The 19,968-nt window shown below is 22.5% G+C and overlaps 7 protein-coding genes across 7 annotated transcripts; 2 read left to right on the forward strand and 5 right to left on the reverse strand.

Annotated features, from left to right (window-relative positions):
• Positions 1-1,603: 1,603 nt before the first annotated feature.
• SRAE_2000202100 (Hypothetical protein) lies at positions 1,604-2,131 on the forward strand (the record flags this gene model as incomplete). The annotated part of the gene is made up of 2 exons (XM_024653042.1): positions 1,604-1,725; positions 1,771-2,131. The coding sequence occupies 2 exons, from the start codon at positions 1,604-1,606 to the stop codon at positions 2,129-2,131; spliced, it is 483 nt and encodes a 160-aa protein (XP_024506557.1).
• Positions 2,132-2,588: 457 nt separating this feature from the next.
• Positions 2,589-3,439, reverse strand: SRAE_2000202200 (BRCT domain-containing protein; the record flags this gene model as incomplete). Its single annotated transcript, XM_024653043.1, has 3 exons — positions 2,589-3,158; positions 3,202-3,307; positions 3,348-3,439. The coding sequence occupies 3 exons, from the start codon at positions 3,437-3,439 to the stop codon at positions 2,589-2,591; spliced, it is 768 nt and encodes a 255-aa protein (XP_024506558.1).
• Positions 3,440-3,681: 242 nt separating this feature from the next.
• SRAE_2000202300 (BcDNA.GH10229) lies at positions 3,682-5,261 on the forward strand (the record flags this gene model as incomplete). Its single annotated transcript, XM_024653044.1, has 4 exons — positions 3,682-3,772; positions 3,819-3,950; positions 3,992-4,734; positions 4,911-5,261. The coding sequence occupies 4 exons, from the start codon at positions 3,682-3,684 to the stop codon at positions 5,259-5,261; spliced, it is 1,317 nt and encodes a 438-aa protein (XP_024506559.1).
• Positions 5,262-6,027: 766 nt separating this feature from the next.
• SRAE_2000202400 (Hypothetical protein) lies at positions 6,028-6,429 on the reverse strand (the record flags this gene model as incomplete). The annotated part of the gene is made up of 2 exons (XM_024653045.1): positions 6,028-6,317; positions 6,369-6,429. 2 exons carry the CDS (start codon positions 6,427-6,429, stop codon positions 6,028-6,030), a joined length of 351 nt encoding a protein of 116 aa, XP_024506560.1.
• Positions 6,430-7,256: 827 nt separating this feature from the next.
• Positions 7,257-8,730, reverse strand: SRAE_2000202500 (Lysosomal protective protein; the record flags this gene model as incomplete). Its single annotated transcript, XM_024653046.1, has 2 exons — positions 7,257-8,437; positions 8,490-8,730. 2 exons carry the CDS (start codon positions 8,728-8,730, stop codon positions 7,257-7,259), a joined length of 1,422 nt encoding a protein of 473 aa, XP_024506561.1.
• A 1,877-nt stretch (positions 8,731-10,607) lies between these two features.
• On the reverse strand, positions 10,608-12,626 carry SRAE_2000202600 (Hypothetical protein; the record flags this gene model as incomplete). The annotated part of the gene is made up of 3 exons (XM_024653047.1): positions 10,608-11,429; positions 11,860-12,024; positions 12,351-12,626. The coding sequence occupies 3 exons, from the start codon at positions 12,624-12,626 to the stop codon at positions 10,608-10,610; spliced, it is 1,263 nt and encodes a 420-aa protein (XP_024506562.1).
• Positions 12,627-12,644: 18 nt separating this feature from the next.
• On the reverse strand, positions 12,645-17,124 carry SRAE_2000202700 (Hypothetical protein; the record flags this gene model as incomplete). Its single annotated transcript, XM_024653048.1, has 3 exons — positions 12,645-12,737; positions 16,519-16,580; positions 17,049-17,124. 3 exons carry the CDS (start codon positions 17,122-17,124, stop codon positions 12,645-12,647), a joined length of 231 nt encoding a protein of 76 aa, XP_024506563.1.
• Between the last annotated feature and the right edge of the window lie 2,844 nt (positions 17,125-19,968).

The following is a 19,968-nucleotide window of genomic DNA, read 5'->3' on the forward strand; positions in this document are numbered from 1 at the left end:
TCACCTTTCCATGGATGAAATGGATCTTGTTTCCAAACTTTACCTGTCAATATTTTAACAGAATAATTCCATGATTCCAAAAGATTTAATGATACATTCAAATCATTTAAAGATTTATCACTTATCCATATTTCATCTTCATCAATAACTTTTAGTATCATTTTTATTAGTTCTTTTGAAATTGAATTAATTAATTTTACCATCCTTTTTTCTGGATATCCTGGATCAGTTTGCCATAAATTTTCAATACAATCTTCACATGTTTCCATAAAATCAAGAACATTTTCAGAATTATCTATTTTACTAAAATATTTTTCTTCAAGTATTTCAAAGTAATCCCAATAATGACCTGGATCTTCCTTTGTATTTCCACGTTTTTTCCAATGTCTTATTTCTTGTATTAAATCAAAAGAATCATCTTTTTTATCAAAAAAATCATTTTCTTGATCTATTGTATCATTATTAGTTAATGAAATTTTTTTCCCAACAACTTCATTAAATACATTTTGTATTGTTCCTAAAGTTGTATATCCACCTGAGGCACCTTTAACAGCAATGACATTTATTGATGTTTTATAAGTTTCTACTTCTAGAGGAGATTCTTCATTTTTAACAAAAACAACATGAAGTAATGCTGGTTTTGATGGATCAAATTTATTTGATATGTCTACTCTTCCACGCTATAAATAATAAAAAACTTTATAAATTACTGGTAAATAACTTACTTGTTCACTGCGACTAATTACTAATGTCTTTATATCAGTATCACAAAAGTCATATATTGCCTGAAGATTTGGTAGTTTCTCTTCCACTAGATTTAAACTTAATATGTGTGAAGCTATTCTTAAAATAAAACCTCTTCTTGAATCTGGTGCTTTATCATTACTTGCCATTTCTATTAGTCTATTTATATAATATGTAAAATAATATAAAATAAATATATTATAATCATAATAATTACTGTTAAATTCTAAATACTTTTCCTAATTGTGTACTTCTTAGTTACCATAGAAACTTTGTGTAAATTCATTTCACATTAAATCCAATGATGAAGTAGAATCAATAATACAAGGAAAAAAAGGATATATTTATAGACAATTAACATATTAAAAATTAAACTAATATGTGCCATTAAACAAATTTTATTAGAAAATAAAAATACTCTAACAATTAATTAATAACTATCATGTGAAATTGAAAGAATTTAATAAATAATAACATTTAAAAAATTTTTAAAAATACATCTATAATGCAAATTTTTTGTTTATTGATATTTAATTCTTGATAATATAAAAGTAAATTGATAAATTGATTAAAATATTTTTTATTTTGAATTATCTTTTTAATATCATTCCGAAACATAGATCAAAATATTTACATTTTTTCAGTTACTTATTCTAACAATTTCAGTTAGAAATTTTTATACCATATCAAACTTAAAATTTCTTACAAATAAAAGATTTATGACTTATTTTTATGTCAAAAAGTAAGATAATCTATAAGTGATTGTTGATGATAAAATATGCCTGTAAGAAAAAATATTGGTATATAAGTTCAAGATGACTATTTATATGTCAGTGTGACTTTTTTTTCATCAAGAGTCATGGATAATATTACCTCGGTCGTTGGTCTACTTGAATTGTCCTTCCAATTCATATTACTGGTCTTTTTAGTTTCTCCGGTGTTATTTGTTCTTGTAGAGAATAGAAAATCTTTCATCAAATGGTATGTTGGAATGTGGTATTTTTAAAATGTAGAAATTATTTTTAGTATTTCATTTGGTAGCAATACTCAAGGAGATAGTGGTGAAAAATATGACGTTGAAGATCCTAGAATTAGTCTCTCCGAAAGGATGGCAGCTTTAAATCACGTAGATCTTGACTATTTCAATGTGGTCGACAGAACTTTGGATAGTACAATTTGTTCTCTAAACAGTAGTTGCCTCAGTCGCCCTCCTATCAATATTTCTGGCAATAACAATATTATGGATGAAAAAGAAATTATTGGTGAGGAGATAAATGATGGGGAGGTCTCTTCACGATTTGACGCATTTGAAACACCGCCATCAGCATTTAGACATAACATTCGTAAAACAAGAAGATTGGGTCAACCTCTATTTAGGAACAGTTAAAACGCGAGGAATATTTGTACTTCGATGGAAAAATATTACCTACTGCAACTAAATAGATCGTTCTAGAAATCAGCATATCTTAAATAACAACTAATTTTATATATTTTTGTGTAATTTTATTATTATATTATGAGTTATATATTTATCTATTTGTGTATATTTCTTATTTGAAGTAAAGCATTATAAATATTATTTAAATTTTAATACAGTAAGCTGCTTCTAATGTGGATTTTGTTGCATAAGTAAAAACTTTGATAAAAAGTTTCAACTTTACATAAAGCATCCGTTTTTGTTTATAGCAAAATTTTTATGTAAGAGTCGGAATATTCTATACAAAGTACATAAAAAAAACTAAAAAAAAGACAATTTTGTAAAGTGAAAAAACAATTTTATTTTACGTTAGTAATAAAAGAAAAAGTTAATAATTAAATATACAAAGGTAAAAAAGGAGACGTTGCTACAAAAGATAAGGATCCATATCTACAACTTTTTTATGCCAAATACTATCGTATACTAAATTGATATGAGCTATTTTGACATCATAAAAAGTTTTGACATTATCATCAATTTTACTACTTGATAAATCAGTTAAAACTATTACATTTTTATTATCATAAAGTTGTGCCTTTCTATGATATACAATAGCACCAAAATTTCTAAGAATATTAATTAATTTAATAAAAAAATTTTCTGAAACATCATTATTAAAGAAAGACTTGTCTACAAGAAATGATAAATTATCAAAAAAGAAAGTTGATTGATCAATAAAATGAGATAATAAATATAAAAGATTTGGTTCATTTCGAAGGTAACTTGTATGTACATTATCATAAGTAATTATTCTTCTACCGGATGATAGTGATTCAAGAATAGATATGTCTTCAAAATATTTAGTTCGTTTCCATAGGCTTTTACATATAGGATGAAAAATTGCTTCGTTAAGAAAAGTTGTGTATTCTACACAATAACCCGACTTCTTTATTAATTGTAGGGAATCAGGATTTGACAAATTAATATAAAATACTATCTAAAATAAATTTTAAAAATCTAGTGATTTTAAGTAAACATACCCGACGATCAAATTTGTAATTCTTATTATTATAATATTGAACAAAATTATAACCATCACATATATAATTGTCTTCTTGAATAAGTTCTTGCTCTGTATATTTTTTTCTACAAAATATAAATATTTAAAAATAAATAAAAAACATACATCTCTTTTTCAGAAACTTTAACAAACTTTTTGTACTTTTTAATTTTCAATTTATCAATAATCAAATCTAGCTTTTCGAATTTACCTTCCATTATATAAATATATCTATATAATCATTAAAAAATGATACAATAATGTTAAAGAGGCAGACAATGTTTATCTATTATTTTCTAACAAAAGTTTTTTTTAACTATTGGATTTTAGTGGTAATCTTGAAACGAAAATTTAAATAAAAGTGTTTATTGGTCATGTAAATTAATATCAAAACAAATCTTTCCTTTTTATACGTGTCTTTTGTTATTTTAGGTTGTATTAAAGTTTCTTTTATAACAATATGGTCTGGTTTGAAGGAAGTGTAGCTGAAGCCGTTTCTAAGTGTAAAGCTGATAAAGCATTGTTTATTGTTTATCTTCATCATAATTATGGTACGTGGTTTTAATATTATCATTATTATTATTTTTTAATTTTTAGAATCAAATAATCCTGAGACTTTACGTATGGAAGAGTTATGGACTCTAATTGATCCATCATTCTTTAGTGTACCTTATGTTGCAATTAAGGTTGAAGAAAATTCTCTTTCAGCAAGACAATTTAGTTGTATCTGTATGTTTCTCCTGATATTTATCAATCTATTTCATTTTTAGATAAAAATCCATTATTCCCTTCTGTTTATTTTATTGGTACTGATGCAAAACCAATTGATGTTATAACATTAATTGAGGAATGTGATGAGAGTATATTTGTTGATAAAATATCAAACGCTTTTAAAAAATTTGCTATTGATAATGGGTACATTGAAACCGAGTGGAGCGGAATGACTAAAGAAGAGAAAGCTATTCATGCTCAGAAGTTAATTGCTGAACGCAAAGCTAAGAAAGCTGAAGCTGAACAAGCTGAGGCTAGAGAAAGAGAACTCCGTAGAAGAATGGATGGTAAGGCTATGCTTGAGACAAAAGAACGTGCCAAAGAACTTGAATTGAAAGAAGCTGCTGCTGCAATAAAAAAACAAAAACAAGAAGATGCTGCTTATAAAAAGAGAATATTAGAGCAAATGGCACTTGAAAGAAAAGACAAACAACTTGAAGAAGAGGAACGTCTTAAAAATATGATGGCTGGAGATGTTTCTAAACCAAGTGCTCCAAAAATAACATCAATTCCAACAGATGTTTGCCGTGTTCAAATACGTTTTCCAGATGGTAAAACTATTGTAAAAGAATTTCAATCAAAAGACAAACTTCAAGTATTGAAAGATGCTATTATCAATGAGAAGAAAATGACAACCGATTTTGCTATTGTCCAAGCATATCCAAGAAAGGAACTGATTGAATTTGAAAAAGACTTTTTGGAACTTCAACTTACACCATCAACAACAGTTTTAGTTATTCCTGTAGGTTTGCTTTTAAAATATTTTTTTCCTTTCATGGAATTGGTTCATTTTATTATTTTTAGAAAAGGAATTTCTAAGAATCCTTCTAGCGTTTTAATTCTATACTTAGATACATAATTAATTTATAAAAATAATTTTTCTCTTGTAATTTTCTGTTTAATTGTTTGTTAATTCAGAATGAAAATAAAGTATCGTCGATGCGGCTGGTTAGAAATGTTCATTCCACTTTTTGGACATTTGTTTTTGAATCATTGATTATTATTTTTAATTTTTTCTTATCTTTTATTGGTTTTTCTTCTATTACTAGTGCTAATGCACCAAATGTCCAAGAACAAACACAATCTAATAATGACAAAAAAAAGGATGACGTTATTGATAAAGAAGAAAAATTAAATCGTATTCCACCTAGTGCTGCTGAAGTTAGACAACGTGGCAACATAAGGTTTTTACAAAATTCAACTAGAGATAAACCTGATGATGATGATTTAACAGAAACTTTCAATGGCAACTCAACTTCACAATTGTAAAAGTGCTGCTTAATTTATGGTTTTTGTGTAAATCCTTTATTAATAATCTAATAAGGCTTTACTTTTTGTTTTTATTTTGAGCATCCATTAACAATTGAAATATCATTGGGTTTTTATGATTCTTTGAAATATTGATATGGTGTAATTTTTTTTAAACATAAAATATATTTGGCTCAAGTACCATATTTCAACTTTTTATTAATATAGTTTAAGAAAAATGTTTTTCATAAATATATAATATTATTCTAATTTAAAAAAGTGCATAAATGTTATTATTATTGGTTGTTTTCAATAAATTACATAGTCACATTATTTAAATTTATTTTTGTTATAGTCGTATTACAAAACATTAGTTTAATTGTGTAGCAATGTTAACTTCAAACCATTGTAAATTATACTAATTATATGACTATTAAATAATATACTTTAAAACAACTAAGTTATAAAAACAAATGACTTAAAAATTTCCAAAACAAAAAAATAATGGTAGAATCTCTTAGCGAAGTATTTTTATCGTATCACACAATAAAACTAACTATTACTTTACTTCAATTGGGGAAACAAATCTTTAATACTGTAATAGAAATAAAAAAACTTTATGGAGAAAATAAAAAAAATATAAGGTATAGTTATAAATTTATTTACTTAATTTTTCTTCTTTACAAAAGTTAGTTACATACACATAGGAAATTTCTAATATACCATTTTTCTATATATATCGTGTGAAATAAATAATTCATATAAAATCTTAATATAATAAACCATGCTATTTTGACTTTCCACATGATTTTATGGTGTTATAAACTTTTTCTTCAACATCTGTGGCATGTCCCTTTTTAACTTTTTCACGTAGACGATCAAAATAGTACATCGTATCTTCTACATTTGAAATACTATTATCAGCTAAAGCCTCATATCTCAATTCCAAGTATTTTTTATTCGTCATATCCACTATTTCTTGAGGAAGTTGATCCAATAAAATCTTTTCAAGTACGCATCCTTGCTCAAAAATAAGATCACTTATCATATCATCAAATTGTTTCATACTTTGTTCAACTGAAAATATATTAGTATAAAATTTAGAACCGAATTACTCAAGAAAGTTACCTGTATATCTTGATTCTTTTAGGATTTTTCTCATAGATTCAGCAACATTATTTATTTCCATTTTCCAGAAAAATAGATATTAAACTTAAATTTTATCAGGTTAGTAGGAGAAGGGTAAAAAATAAAGACTTAAAATAAAACAGATTTTTTTCTCTAAAGTTCTCTTTGAGAAAATAAATTTTCATCGTTTTTTTTTTCAAACAATTATTTTACCACTACTTTTTGTTTATAAAATGAATCAGTAAAAAATCATTAAAATGATAGACAAAACGTGCAACTAGTTTTATTGGCAAGCAAATTATTTAAAGTATTTTTAAGATGAACTTTTTAAATTTTTTCCTAGCTAAACTTTGTAAAGTTTAAATTAATGTTTTGATTAGGAAGTCGTTTTAAAAAAAATTTTAATAAATGGTATTTAGTGAAAAAATAAAATTCAAATTTTAAAAAAAAAAATCCAAAAGATCATTTTTTGTCCACAATTTTATTTTTTCCTTTCCAAAGAATTTGTAGTTATTCAAACTTTTAAAATATTCTTTCAATCATTTGATCAAATACCAATGTTTATTCTTTTGATTTATCTTAACTTTTTTTTTAACATTAATAAAACTTTGGAAATTAGAATACTATATTTTCTTTATAAAAAACAATAGTAATTTAAAGGAATTTGTATGTGCACATAATAATTAATTAGATAAAATAAATAAACTTTTATTTCAGTTATAACAAAAAATTAGCTGTACTATTTCTGTACAAACCATACAGTTTATAATTTGTATACAGCAAAAACATAAAAATAGTATACGTACCTTTAATAAGCTGTATACACTTAATGCGAGTTAAACACAACTTGTTAATTACCTGTTTACTGAGACTTCAGGTCAGGTATCATTAAATTGGATGGTTCATGAGGAATTGTTGAATGGCATAATACATTTGTGGAGCTTTCCATTGTGGAGCCATATGTCCTGCACCACGAACTGTCAAGAATGTCAAACCATCATATATTGTTTTGAACCCAGCAATTTGTCTATCAAATTTCCATGGTTGTTTAGAAATTCTTCTCTTGAGACCGAGGGAGGATGCAAATTGTTGTCCCATCATAAAGTTACATGCCATATCTGTATCTCCATAGTACAAAAGAATTCTTACATTTCCCTCAATAATTGTTTTGAAGAAAGGTGTCATATCAGTGTATTGTTTTTGGTATGATGTGGTAATTTTGTCAGAACAAATATCCCAACTTTGAACTGATTCTGGAATATGAAGAGCTTCACGGGTTTCTTTGGAATTCATGTAAGAGACAAGTTCACTATCATTAAGACATGGAACAGAAGCTCCCATAACTCTTGGTTGACTGTATTTTCGATATAAATCGGCTTTAAAAAGACGACTGTATGATGGAATAGATCGGAGGAATGTAACACCACGTTGGATTGCTTCCATCTTCTTTGAGTTAACATCTGGATTTGGATCACAATTTCTATATAAATCATATGGATTAAGTCCTCCAAACCATAAAAATTGGAAAATATCTTCAACAATACGTGCACAATGTCCTTCAACTGCTGTCAAATCACAACTTTCAATACATCCATGGCAACATTCTTGTTCAAGAGTTGTCCAGATTTTTTCATCAATAATTCCATGTCCATAGGCAAATCTTACAGAAGTATCAACATTCAATTTCTCATTAACATAACCATTTCCGATAGCCATACCTTTAAGATTAATCTTGAAATCATTCATTCCTTCAACAATTTTTGCTGTTAATGATGGTCCATATACACCTCCATATGACTCAGCCATAATAAACAAAGGATTACGACGGAATTGTGGATATAATTTATAAAATTCCTTAACAGCATTATAATTTTCTAAAGCAGTTTGATCATCATTTGTTGTTGTGTTTCCATCTGAACTGTATGAATATCCAACACCAGCTGGTGATTCAATATACATAACATTAGCAAGTTTATTCCAAGCATATGGATTTTCTTTTAATGTTTTTCCATCCTCAGCAGTAGTGTATGGTCCCATTTCATTAAGAAGACCATCAATACTTGAACAACCTATAAATCATTAACAATAATTTTTTTTATATACTACAAATTAAATATTTACCTGGACCACCATTAAACCAAAAGATAACAGGGTCTTTTTCTGGATTTCCTTGAGATTCTACAAACCAATAATGTAAGAAATGATTTTCTGATACTTGAAAATATCCAGAATAATGATTAAAATTAATATCAAAATTTAAACCAGGTAATTTATCAATTTTGTCATTGTTTCCTTGTGTTACTGTTAAAACAGCAAACCCAACAAGAGCAGTAACAAAAACAAAAAACGATGAAGTTAACATTGTCAATGACAACTGAAAATGTCAATGATTTTAATTTATTTTTATACTCATGAACATCACCAATAACTCCTCCTTTTGATATTATATAACTATTAAAGATAAACCCATTGGCAAATGTCATATATTTTAAAAGATGTAAAAAAAGCTTAATATATAAAATAATACATTATTAAATATATAATCTTTATAAGAAAGTACAGCTATTAATTATCCATTAAATCAAAAACTACAGGTAGTGCCATCCATTAAAAAATATATAATATTTAAAAATTTTCTTTATCTTTTGTTGTAATACATAACTATATAACTTATCTTCAATTTATTAAATATTGTCAGGGCAAAGGTAAAATTAACTAAATGAGGTTAAAAAAGTTTCAACATTTACGTGATTATGTAAGCATCTCCAATCTATTAAATTTATTTATTTTCTTTCTTTTTTAAAAATAAGATATCAATTATATTTTAAAAATAAACTAAATGTCATTTTTCACAAATTTTACCTTAAAATATTCCGTTTAGTGAATGTCACAGGATTGCATTTTACACAAAATTATGTCTCGATAATAAATATTTTTAAAGTTACTTTTTGCTATTAGATTATCAATATACCTAAGAGTAATATCTTCTTTTTTTTTTGAAATAGATATTATTTTAGTTCCCGATGATATTTGAAAATGATAAAAGATTAAACTTTTGACATTAAAATGATTTCAATTATATTCTTTGAAAGGTAAAAGAACAATTTAAGAAAAGAATCTTTTTTTTAGAAATATTTTCTTTTTGTATCTATTGGTAAACAGTTTTTTTTTTGTATATTGAAAACTTTTTTATTTTTATATGATTAAAAGATAACTTTTGTTGAAATTTATTTACACATTAATAACAGTCTTTTTACATCTTTAAAAAATAAAAAAATAATTTGTATTATCCTAATAAATAAATTGAAAATAAAATGTTACTCTTTCTTTATCTAAATCTTATTATTTTTATCATTATATTATTAATTTTTGGTTTCTTTCTTTTTTCATTATTTATTTTATCAAAAATATTTATTAATGAGAAAATAGCTATCAAAATAATTTAAATGATCAGATATTATTTTTGTGAAAATAATCTTGATTTTTAAGAGAAAATAAAAAGTAATTATAAAATAAGATAAAAATGTTGAGTATTAATCTTAAGGTAGATGTTTTAGGTGAAGGACAGAATCAAAAAAATTTTCTTTTATAGTCTTGTTATATATATACAATCATAACAAATTATTTCTTAATTTAAAAAGAAAGTTTATTTGTTTTATAAAATCTACAATCATCAAACATTTGGAATATTAATTAACATTCAAATGTTTAAACAACTCTCTCTTTTTTTTTTAATCTTTTTTGGTATCATATATCAATTATTGTCAATTCTTTTGTTTATATTTTATGGAAAACTATATTACTTATCATGTACTTTATTTATAGGCAAATTTTTATATAAATAGAAGTAATACTATAATGTCGTTTATTTTAATTTTACAATGTTGGAATTTAACAATTATTAAAACATAAATAACCGAGATAAAAAAAAATTTAAAATATATACAAGTTTTAATAATTAAAATTATTTTTTTTTATTAGTTGTTATTTATTATTATATAATATACTTTTAGTATTAAAGTAAAATTATTCTACTGGAAACTACATGATAAAAAAAAATGAGATTCATCGGATTTAAAATTGTCATTCAGGTTGAATTTATGTACATTTTTGTTAAGCTCATCAAAGATATTAATAACTTAATATTTGTAATTCATTTTTGTTGATTAGTATTATATTAAATTAAATTATTTTATATATATATATTTCTTTTTTAAATTTTTGTTGTTTTTTTTTATATTAATAATGTTCTAAACCCGAATCATTTTGTGGACCATTATTAATTGAGGAATTTGCACTAGTTGTTGAGGTACTATTACCAGATGAATATCCTCTCTCCTGAACTAATGCTATATAATTTCCTCTTCCTAATCCATTATCATTCATACAATGTGGTGGTGATGTTATTTCTGTTGATCTTCCAGTTACTGGATGCCCCTGCCAATATGGTATTGGTGGAGACTGAACATGTGGTTTTTTTTCCCATGGTGTTTCATAACCAGACTCTTCTGCATCTGATCTTATTAAATCAGCAGCCACTGAATATGTATGATCTGTTAAGTCATAATGACCTTTAATTATTGTCTTTTTAGGTAGTGTTCCAGAATTTGTTGGTGGCATATACATATATGCTTGATGGTAATGTGATGGTATTGGTCTTGTTAATTTAACCATTGTCCTAGGTCCTGTAGAATTATTTGTTGATGCCTGTGAAACATTTGACTTTAATTTATTACCATTTCTTTTTTGTCTTAGATGTGTTATGAGGAGGCAGGCGAAGGCTAATGATGTTAAAAATGCTATTACAGCAAGTAATATTATAATTGTAAGATGAAATGATTGATCTTGAAGGAATCCTAAAGGTTGTGATTGTGGATCTATATCTTGATCACCAGTAACCTCAAATATTGGTTCTTTTTTCTTTGGACACCAAGGACATCTTTTTATATGTTTACGTATAGTTAATGTTGCATTAAAACATTGCCCTCTAACTTCAACTATCATTTTTCCTTTTATTTCATCATCATTATTTTGTGAATTTAATTTATCTTCATTATTTTTCTAAAAAAAAAAAAAGTATATAATTAGATGTTTTTAAATGAAAAAAATATTATTATATATATAAACAATAATATCTATTGCATCAGAATAAAGAATTATGAAGCTAATTTACTTAACCACATTCTTACATCTACTAAGGTCATTCTTTACAAAAGATTGTTTTTTTTTTCAAGTTAAACTCTGACCTCCAAAAGGCAAGCAAATAAGAATCAGCAGGGAATCTATCTTTTATTATATTGATCCAGGTGGATTAAATATACTATACTAAGTTGATTATAATCACCTGCTGATGATTCTTGTATATGTTAATGAGGTAATAATATAAGGTTATTTATAAACTTAATAACCGTTATAAAAAAATTTTTTTATCCAACTAGTATTAATAGATATATTTATATACTACTAAGATAATTATCTCAGTTTTACTTACCATATAATCATCAATAATTTGGTGTTTAAATAATTTTATTGGATGTGTCTCATCACAAACTCTTGTAAAACCATATTGTGGATCAATACCAATAACTTGACATGTTAATGATACTTCTTCAGGTGTACCAGAATTCCATGATGATACAAATGTTTTTGGTCCATCCTAAAATTAAAAATAATAATAATAATAATAGTAAATAAATATATATTTAAAAGATTATTTAAAAAGTATGTAATTGTAACATATTAATTGGCGGTATATATATTAAATTAAAGGAATAATAATCAACAAAAATAAAAAAGGTAAAGTAATATGAGTAATTGCGTAAGCAGTTCAAAAAGAAACAGCTAACATCTGACATTGTAACCTTTTTTATTTTATAAAAAGTCTACCGAAAACAATTAAATGTTGTAAAAATCATTTAATTGATAAGTAATTGATAGTAATCTTTAAATTATATGATTTGTAAAAAAAAAAAATAAAATTACCTGAAACATTTGACTTGTCACCGGCCATGAAACAGACACCTTCTCCTCAGATAATATAAGTGCCTTCGACATTTGAAGACGTGGTTTACCACAATTAGCCTGTGTCAAACATCCTTGTTTCCAATCAACTGATAATAATTCAATTGTTATCCAAAATGATGTTGGAATATTAACATTTCCATCCTCCAAATTTCCCTCCTCAACATATGTTGATGGGAGGCATTTTGTAATAGTAAAAAATAATAATGGTATTATATATATATAAAGAAGGAGCATTTTTTAAAATTTATATTTTTAAATATTGCTACTTCTTACAATAATAACTATTATTTTTTTTTTCTTTTTAATATTTATATTATTTTTAGAATCAAAATAACAAAATATTATCTGAAATTAAAAAAAAAATATATATATTAAATAAATAACACTTAAATATTATAATCTATATAATATTGAATATAATTGTAATTTTTGTACGATTAATTTATATCTATAACATAAAAATATTCACGCCTTTTAAAAAAAAATATATATAGAGTAGGGGGGTTATATATAAAAACACTATGTTTATCTTATCTATTTATAAAAAAAAAAAGAAGTAAGGGGGTGTGAATATAAGTATAAAATTATATGGGGCAAACTTTTTTAATTTCCTTATTACTATAAATATATATGGGTATAATTTTAATAATAACAATGATTGTTTTAATAATACTATTATATTTTTAATCTTAATATATTTATATTAAATGAATAATATAATAGCTTGAAAAAACATAAACTTAAATAGGAAACAGATTATATAAAATTGTTTACCTAACAATATAACTTAATAATTAGATTAAAAAAATATATATATTATATTAATAGTTAATTATAGATAAATTTAATTAATAATATCCGGTAAAATATACCCTTAAAAATTAAACATAAACTTTTAATGATGTTATAAAAACTTCTAGCACAATAAAGTTTATGTTACTTAGATAGTCAAAATACTTTAAGCTATATAATATTTTTCCTATTATATTATTCATTAGATAATTATCACAATTGAATAGCTTTAAGAAGAGGAAAAAGATTTTTTATCAAAATTATATTATCTTGAGATATTGATGACACCTATCTTTTAATATAGTTCAAAATTATTAAATTATTAAAATAATCTTTTAAAACAATCTAAATCCCATTATTATTTAAAAGTTACAATTTATATATATATAATTTAACCTCATACATCATTGTCTAATATATATTTTAAATGAATATATATTATTATATAAATATATTTAAGTAAATTATGTATAGTTGTTTGTATGTGTTATCTATCCATATTTAAAGATAAAGATCAGATAAAAAGATTAGTATTATCATAGAAATTAAAAATATATAATGAATTTAAGGTTAATTAGCGTGAAAGATTATTAATGTAATTTTCACTGACTGACTCTTAACACATTTATGCTGAAAAGTTAAGATTTTAAGGAAAGGATTATGTAAATGAAACTTAATCACATGTAAAATCTATCCATATATATATTTATGAAGTTAAATAATAATTAAGTTATATATACATATGTATTTAGTTAATTACAATTAAAAAACAAAGTTATGATTGTTAATTAGTAAAAAGTAAAATATTATTTTAGAAAAATTATCATGATTAAAATATAATGGTAAAAGTTATGTAATTTCATTAATATATAGTAATTGAGAGGTTGATAATATTGTAAGTAAATATTGAAAGTATTTCTCAATTACGTAACAGTAATATATAAGAGAAAGAGATTCCTTGATTACGTGAAGAGTTCTGGTCAAGTAGAAATATATTTGTAATAAGTGGATAAAGAAACATCATTCTTGAAATATGGTTTACATTTTCAAAGTATCTGATAATGATACAAGTTAAAAGTAAATAAAATATGTTATATTTATACTTATAAGGTGTGATAAATAAAGAAAGAGGTATTATTTGAAGAAGATCACTTCAATTCAATTCTTCTAAAGTACCTTTGTATTATAGTATAAATAATTAAATAAAAAGATATTGATATTTAAAATCATAATATTTATAAATTATTTTGTTCTTTTGTTTGATTCTTAAAAATATTGCCATCAATGTAAACTAAAAAAAAAAGAGGGTTTTTTTTTTGTTTCAATTATAATAAACAATATTATTGAAAAATCTTATTACATCTTATTAATATAATACATAATTGATTAAAGTACAATTAATATAATAACATAACAGATGTTTTAATTACTTAAGTAATATAAAGGAAATTAATAAAAACATTTTTATAACTAAAAAAAAAATATACATTATTAAGAAATACATAATAAATATAAAGATAGATAATTTTATTTGATCAGATTTATTAACTTCAATTAATTAAAGTTTATATTATGATAAAATATAACTTAACACATAAGATAAAATATACTATTATGATAACTAAATTTATTTTAGATTAAAATTTAAGAAAACAACTATATAATAACTAGTAGAAATAAAATAATAGAAATTGGAGATAATTTTGTTGAATTATGATAATTAATAGTATATAATAAAAATAATTAAGTGATAATATTATTAAAAAAGTTGGTAGTTAAAAAATTTTTATTATATTCTTTTATTAATAAAATATTCTTTATCTATAAAAATATTTGTTTATTTTTATTATTATAAAAGTAAAATGATTAAAATATTTTTTCTATATATTGGTATCTTTTTTAGGGGGGAGTTTTTACTCTCTTGATAATAAGTTGTAATAAAAAGTTTGTTGTTTTTTTTTTCTTTAAAATTTAATTAGTTTTATAAATTATTAAAATAGGGGTGACAAATTGGTTTTTAAAAATAAAATATGGCTAACTCTAAATTGGTATTAATTAGTTACTTTTCCTATAAAAATGTCACTCATTTATATAGATGGAGGACTTTGATAGTAAAGAAATTTACCGATTTAAAATTTTGAATTAATATGTTAAACAGTTAACCTTATGATTAATTGATGTTGTATAAAAGATTTTAAAGCTTTTTGAAAAAGTTTTAAAAAATAATGTACGCTAGGTGGTAATAGTTAAATATGTTAAAGAATGATTAATTACTTGACAGGGGGAAAAAATGTTTCCGTCATCCAACAGTACCTGAAATTAAGGACAGATTATTTAAAAGTATAGCTCTTTAGGAGGATGCCGAAACACTATTATATATTTAACTTTTCTTATAAAAATAAATCAATTCTACTCTGTTTTGAAGTAAATTTTTTTTTCTTTTTTTGGTGCCGACATCCTTCATATCATCTATGAAAAGTATGAGGACAAAAAAATTTTTATAAAAACAAAATATTATTTTAAAGTAATAAACATTTGTAATCTGTTTTTAGGTGGTGTCATTCCTGTTTGTTTTGACTAATCTTGATCATATAAATTTAAAGATCAAGTAAATTCTTATATATAAATTCTGTTCTATATTATAAATATAGTTATATATTATAATTACTAAGACACATATACTAATATATTAATATCTTATTTGTAGTTTTATCAAAAACAATACCGGCAATCTTTTTTTTTTTTTACAAAGAAAGGACCATTTATAAATAAAGCTTGATATCTATATATATGTCTTTAAAGAATAAATAAATGAGATTATCTTAAATGATAGTTAAAAAGAAAATCACTTTATTCTATATAAAGCAATCAACACTCATCTTTTGAGTATGGTATTAGAACCAAGAATAATAAGAACATCTTTAAAATGAATTTAATTGAAGGGATTTAATTTTTATGTAAAAAAGAAAGAAAAATAGTAGCGGTAATTATAAAAAAAAAAACTTATAATATCTAAAAAGTTATAAGAGATACTGAAAGTTAAACCAACAACTTTTTATAATGTCTTCTTAATATCTAAAAACAGGTAAAGTGTGAGATTAAAAGCTTTTACTAAAAAAAAACTTTTAATTATTAAAAAGGACTATACTCAATTTTGGAGTATATTTTTAAATAAATAACATTAATCATACTTTAACAATATAATACATTCCTAGTTTTTTTTTTTTTTATAGTAAATATTCTCTTAACGACATTCTCCTTCAACAAACTAAATTATTTTAATTACATACTTTAATATAAGAGAATTTGATATACTTTTATTTATAATACTTACATCTTCAAAGGGATGCCTTCTTGTTACATAAGTACTATTTAGTAAAAATAAACAATCTACCGCTTTATATTTATAAAAAAAAAAGATGAATTTAATATAAAAAATAAAATAAATAAATAAACATGAAGATATAAATCTTTAAATTATTCAATATTTAGTAATGTTCCTAATTATTTATTCATAATTACATATTTAAAAGATAAAATAGATTAGAAAATGTATTTTTAGAAAAAAATATATAATATCTAAGAAAATATTATTATTAAAAAAAAATAGAAATATATATATATTTTTATAAAATCATTCTTAAACTAGAAAGTGTTACATATTAAAATAAACATAAAAATTTTTAAGTATATATTAATCTAAGGTGTTTTTGTTTTTGCCACTAACACAACATCTCAATTACTTAAAATAAAGTTATTCTTTATTTTTTTTTACCTAAAAGAGAAGGTATCTCTTTGTATTAATTAAAGGAAATCAAATAAATGTAATGGAGCATTATTAAGAGAATTGTCGGCTTCCCTTACATCTATTCACACAACTGCCACTGATTTCAATTAACAATGAAGATAATCTTACCCTAGACATGAACATATCTTTCATAAATTAATGAGATGTGAGAAAATGATTTGACAATAATAATATGAAAACAATAGAAATTAAATGATTGATGGCATATTACTTTTGTACTAAATCTTTTAACACATAATACTTAAAAAAAATAAATAAATAAAATAAAGAAGTACATTAATATCACAAATAGTGATAAATTTTCTTAAATTGAAATTCTATCTATTATTATTTTTTCACTTTCATTCACTTTAACTAAAAAAAAATAATAATAATAATAAGAGTAATAATAAATTTCTAATTATTCATTAAATATGGCAGAAAAATAATATATGATGTTTTGAAATTTGATCCTCTTTTCATAAGTAGCGACATTAAAAATAGATGGTTAGGTATCTTTATACTATATATTATTTTCAAAACATCCACAAAAAGAAGGAATAAAATTTGAGATGATACTTAAGAATTTAATAACTTCCAACCATAAAGCAATTTTAATTTAGCAAAAAAAAAAGTAGTAAATGTATTTAAGATAAAACTTGTAACACTAAAATGTCTAGAATTTCAACTAAAACCTCAATTACAAGAAATATAAATACATGTAATTATAAAATACTTTCACAAATACATTTATAAGATTGTTTTTAGATTTTCATTTATTTTACCCATTTTATAATGTATATGTTAAAAAAAAAATAAATATAAATAAATAAATTAAATATCTTTTAGTACTTACTATTTTTGTAATATAAATTTATATTAATAAAAATTGGATAAAAAAATAAGTTTTTTTTTTTTAAATTTACAAAATTTATTTTGTGTTTAGGATAAAGAGGAAAACTTTTTTTTTATTACTTATGACATTATTTATCGTTTAATGAAAAAATAGACAGACCATAAAAAATTGTACTTCTCATCAACTTTATTTATCATCAGAAATGCATCATTAAGTAAGGTGAATTTTAGATATGACATATTAGTAGTTCATTAACCAACCAAAAAAAAAATAAATAAATTTTTATTTCTAATTAAAGGATAACACTTCAAAAATTTCAATATTTTTTAATAAAAAGAAAAAAACATCAAAAAGTGGTAGGTAAAAGAAAATTATTAAAAAAAGATATGATAAAATAAAATATTATGTTAATAAAAAAAATATGTTAATAAGTTATCATATTCATGTTAAACTATATCTATATTCTTTAGAAATATACATGTATATTTTTAAAAATTTAAAGATAAATATAAAAATGATTGAGTAAGTGTAAGTGAAAATAAGATTAATAACATTCTTTTATTACCAAACATCACCATATAGATAGATATATGATAATTTGTCAAACTTTTTTCTCCCTGTTAGATGAGATAACCATTTTGGAGGCATCATTATGAGGCATCAGGGAATAGGTGATATTTAAAAATTTTTTTTCTTGACCACTCAACTCTAAAAAGTTTATTTAAAAATTTTGGTATATAGTAGTTTTCAAGAACCAAAAAGAAATATTAATCTTTTATATTAAATATTTATTAATGAAATATTATGACTTTCTTTTTTTTTGTCAATATTTATAACATTTTATATATTTATTAAAATAATATATCATTATTTTGATGTTTTATAAATGATACCAAGTTATATAATATTTTTATTATAATTAATAATTTATATATATAAATTTTAGTGAGGTATTTATTATTATCTTTAAAGACATTAACCTTTATGATAATATTAATAAAAAGTTAGAATTAGTTAAAAGAATTTATGAGGTTACTTAATGTCATTAAAATCTCATTTTGTATAAAGAAAATGATGTGATAATGAAGCGTAAAATTATGTTAAATAATATTATGTAAAATTATAATAAAAATTCTATCACATAATCATTAAAATATTATATAATTTTATATTTGAGGAAAAAATTAGATGACAGAGTGAAGAAATTTAAAATTATAATCATTAATTAAGTTAAATAAAAATTTCATTAACCATAAAATGTTCTTTAAAGATAAAATTTATAATTTTCTTTTTATAATATTAGAAATAGAAATAATCAAAAAGAAATGTGAATAAGAATATAAAAATATTTAAGGTATTAGTATGAATATATATTAAAAATCAAAAGATATATAATTTTATTTTTAATTAAATAATATGATAAGATTCATTTTCAGGAGAAAAAAAAAGTTAACTAAAAAATTATAACAATTGTTAGTAGGTGGTGAAATCTTTTGTCCAATTATTATTTTTTTAAAAATAGAACTATTTATTCAAAAAAAATATATATATATATATATATGCATATATCGTATTTCTGGCAAAATAACAAATTTTATTCATCATTTAATATGTAAATAAGTTTAAAATTTGATAAATTGTTACTATACTTATTATGGATAACATACAATTATGTTATACTAATAACATGAGAAATAGTATTTTTTAAATAATAAATTTTCTTTTATTTTACTAGAATATATCAATAAAAAAAAAAGAAAGATTTACTTATAAAATAAGTAAGTATATTGTTCATACAATTGAGTATTGTTATTTAAAAATAATTGATGCAAAAAAAAAAAATATCTTACTATTAGATTTTGGTGGATTTTCAAAAAAAAAAAAGACACAGTAAAAATGACATATATAATTTGAATGTTTTATTCATTTTGGTAAAATCATTAGATAAAATCATTTTTTAAATAGTACATATAATAATTAACTTTTAGAGAAATGCCAATATATTAATAATTTTTGTTTAAATTTAAAAAAAAAAAAGTAAAAGAAGATTTTAAATGATAATCATTAATAAATTACCATGAACTGTTATTATATCAATATTAAAGTAGTATTACCATATTTAAAAAGTTTTATTTATTGTA

This window comes from Strongyloides ratti, assembly GCF_001040885.1.
Source record: "Strongyloides ratti genome assembly S_ratti_ED321, chromosome : 2".
NCBI lineage: Eukaryota > Metazoa > Nematoda > Chromadorea > Rhabditida > Strongyloididae > Strongyloides > Strongyloides ratti.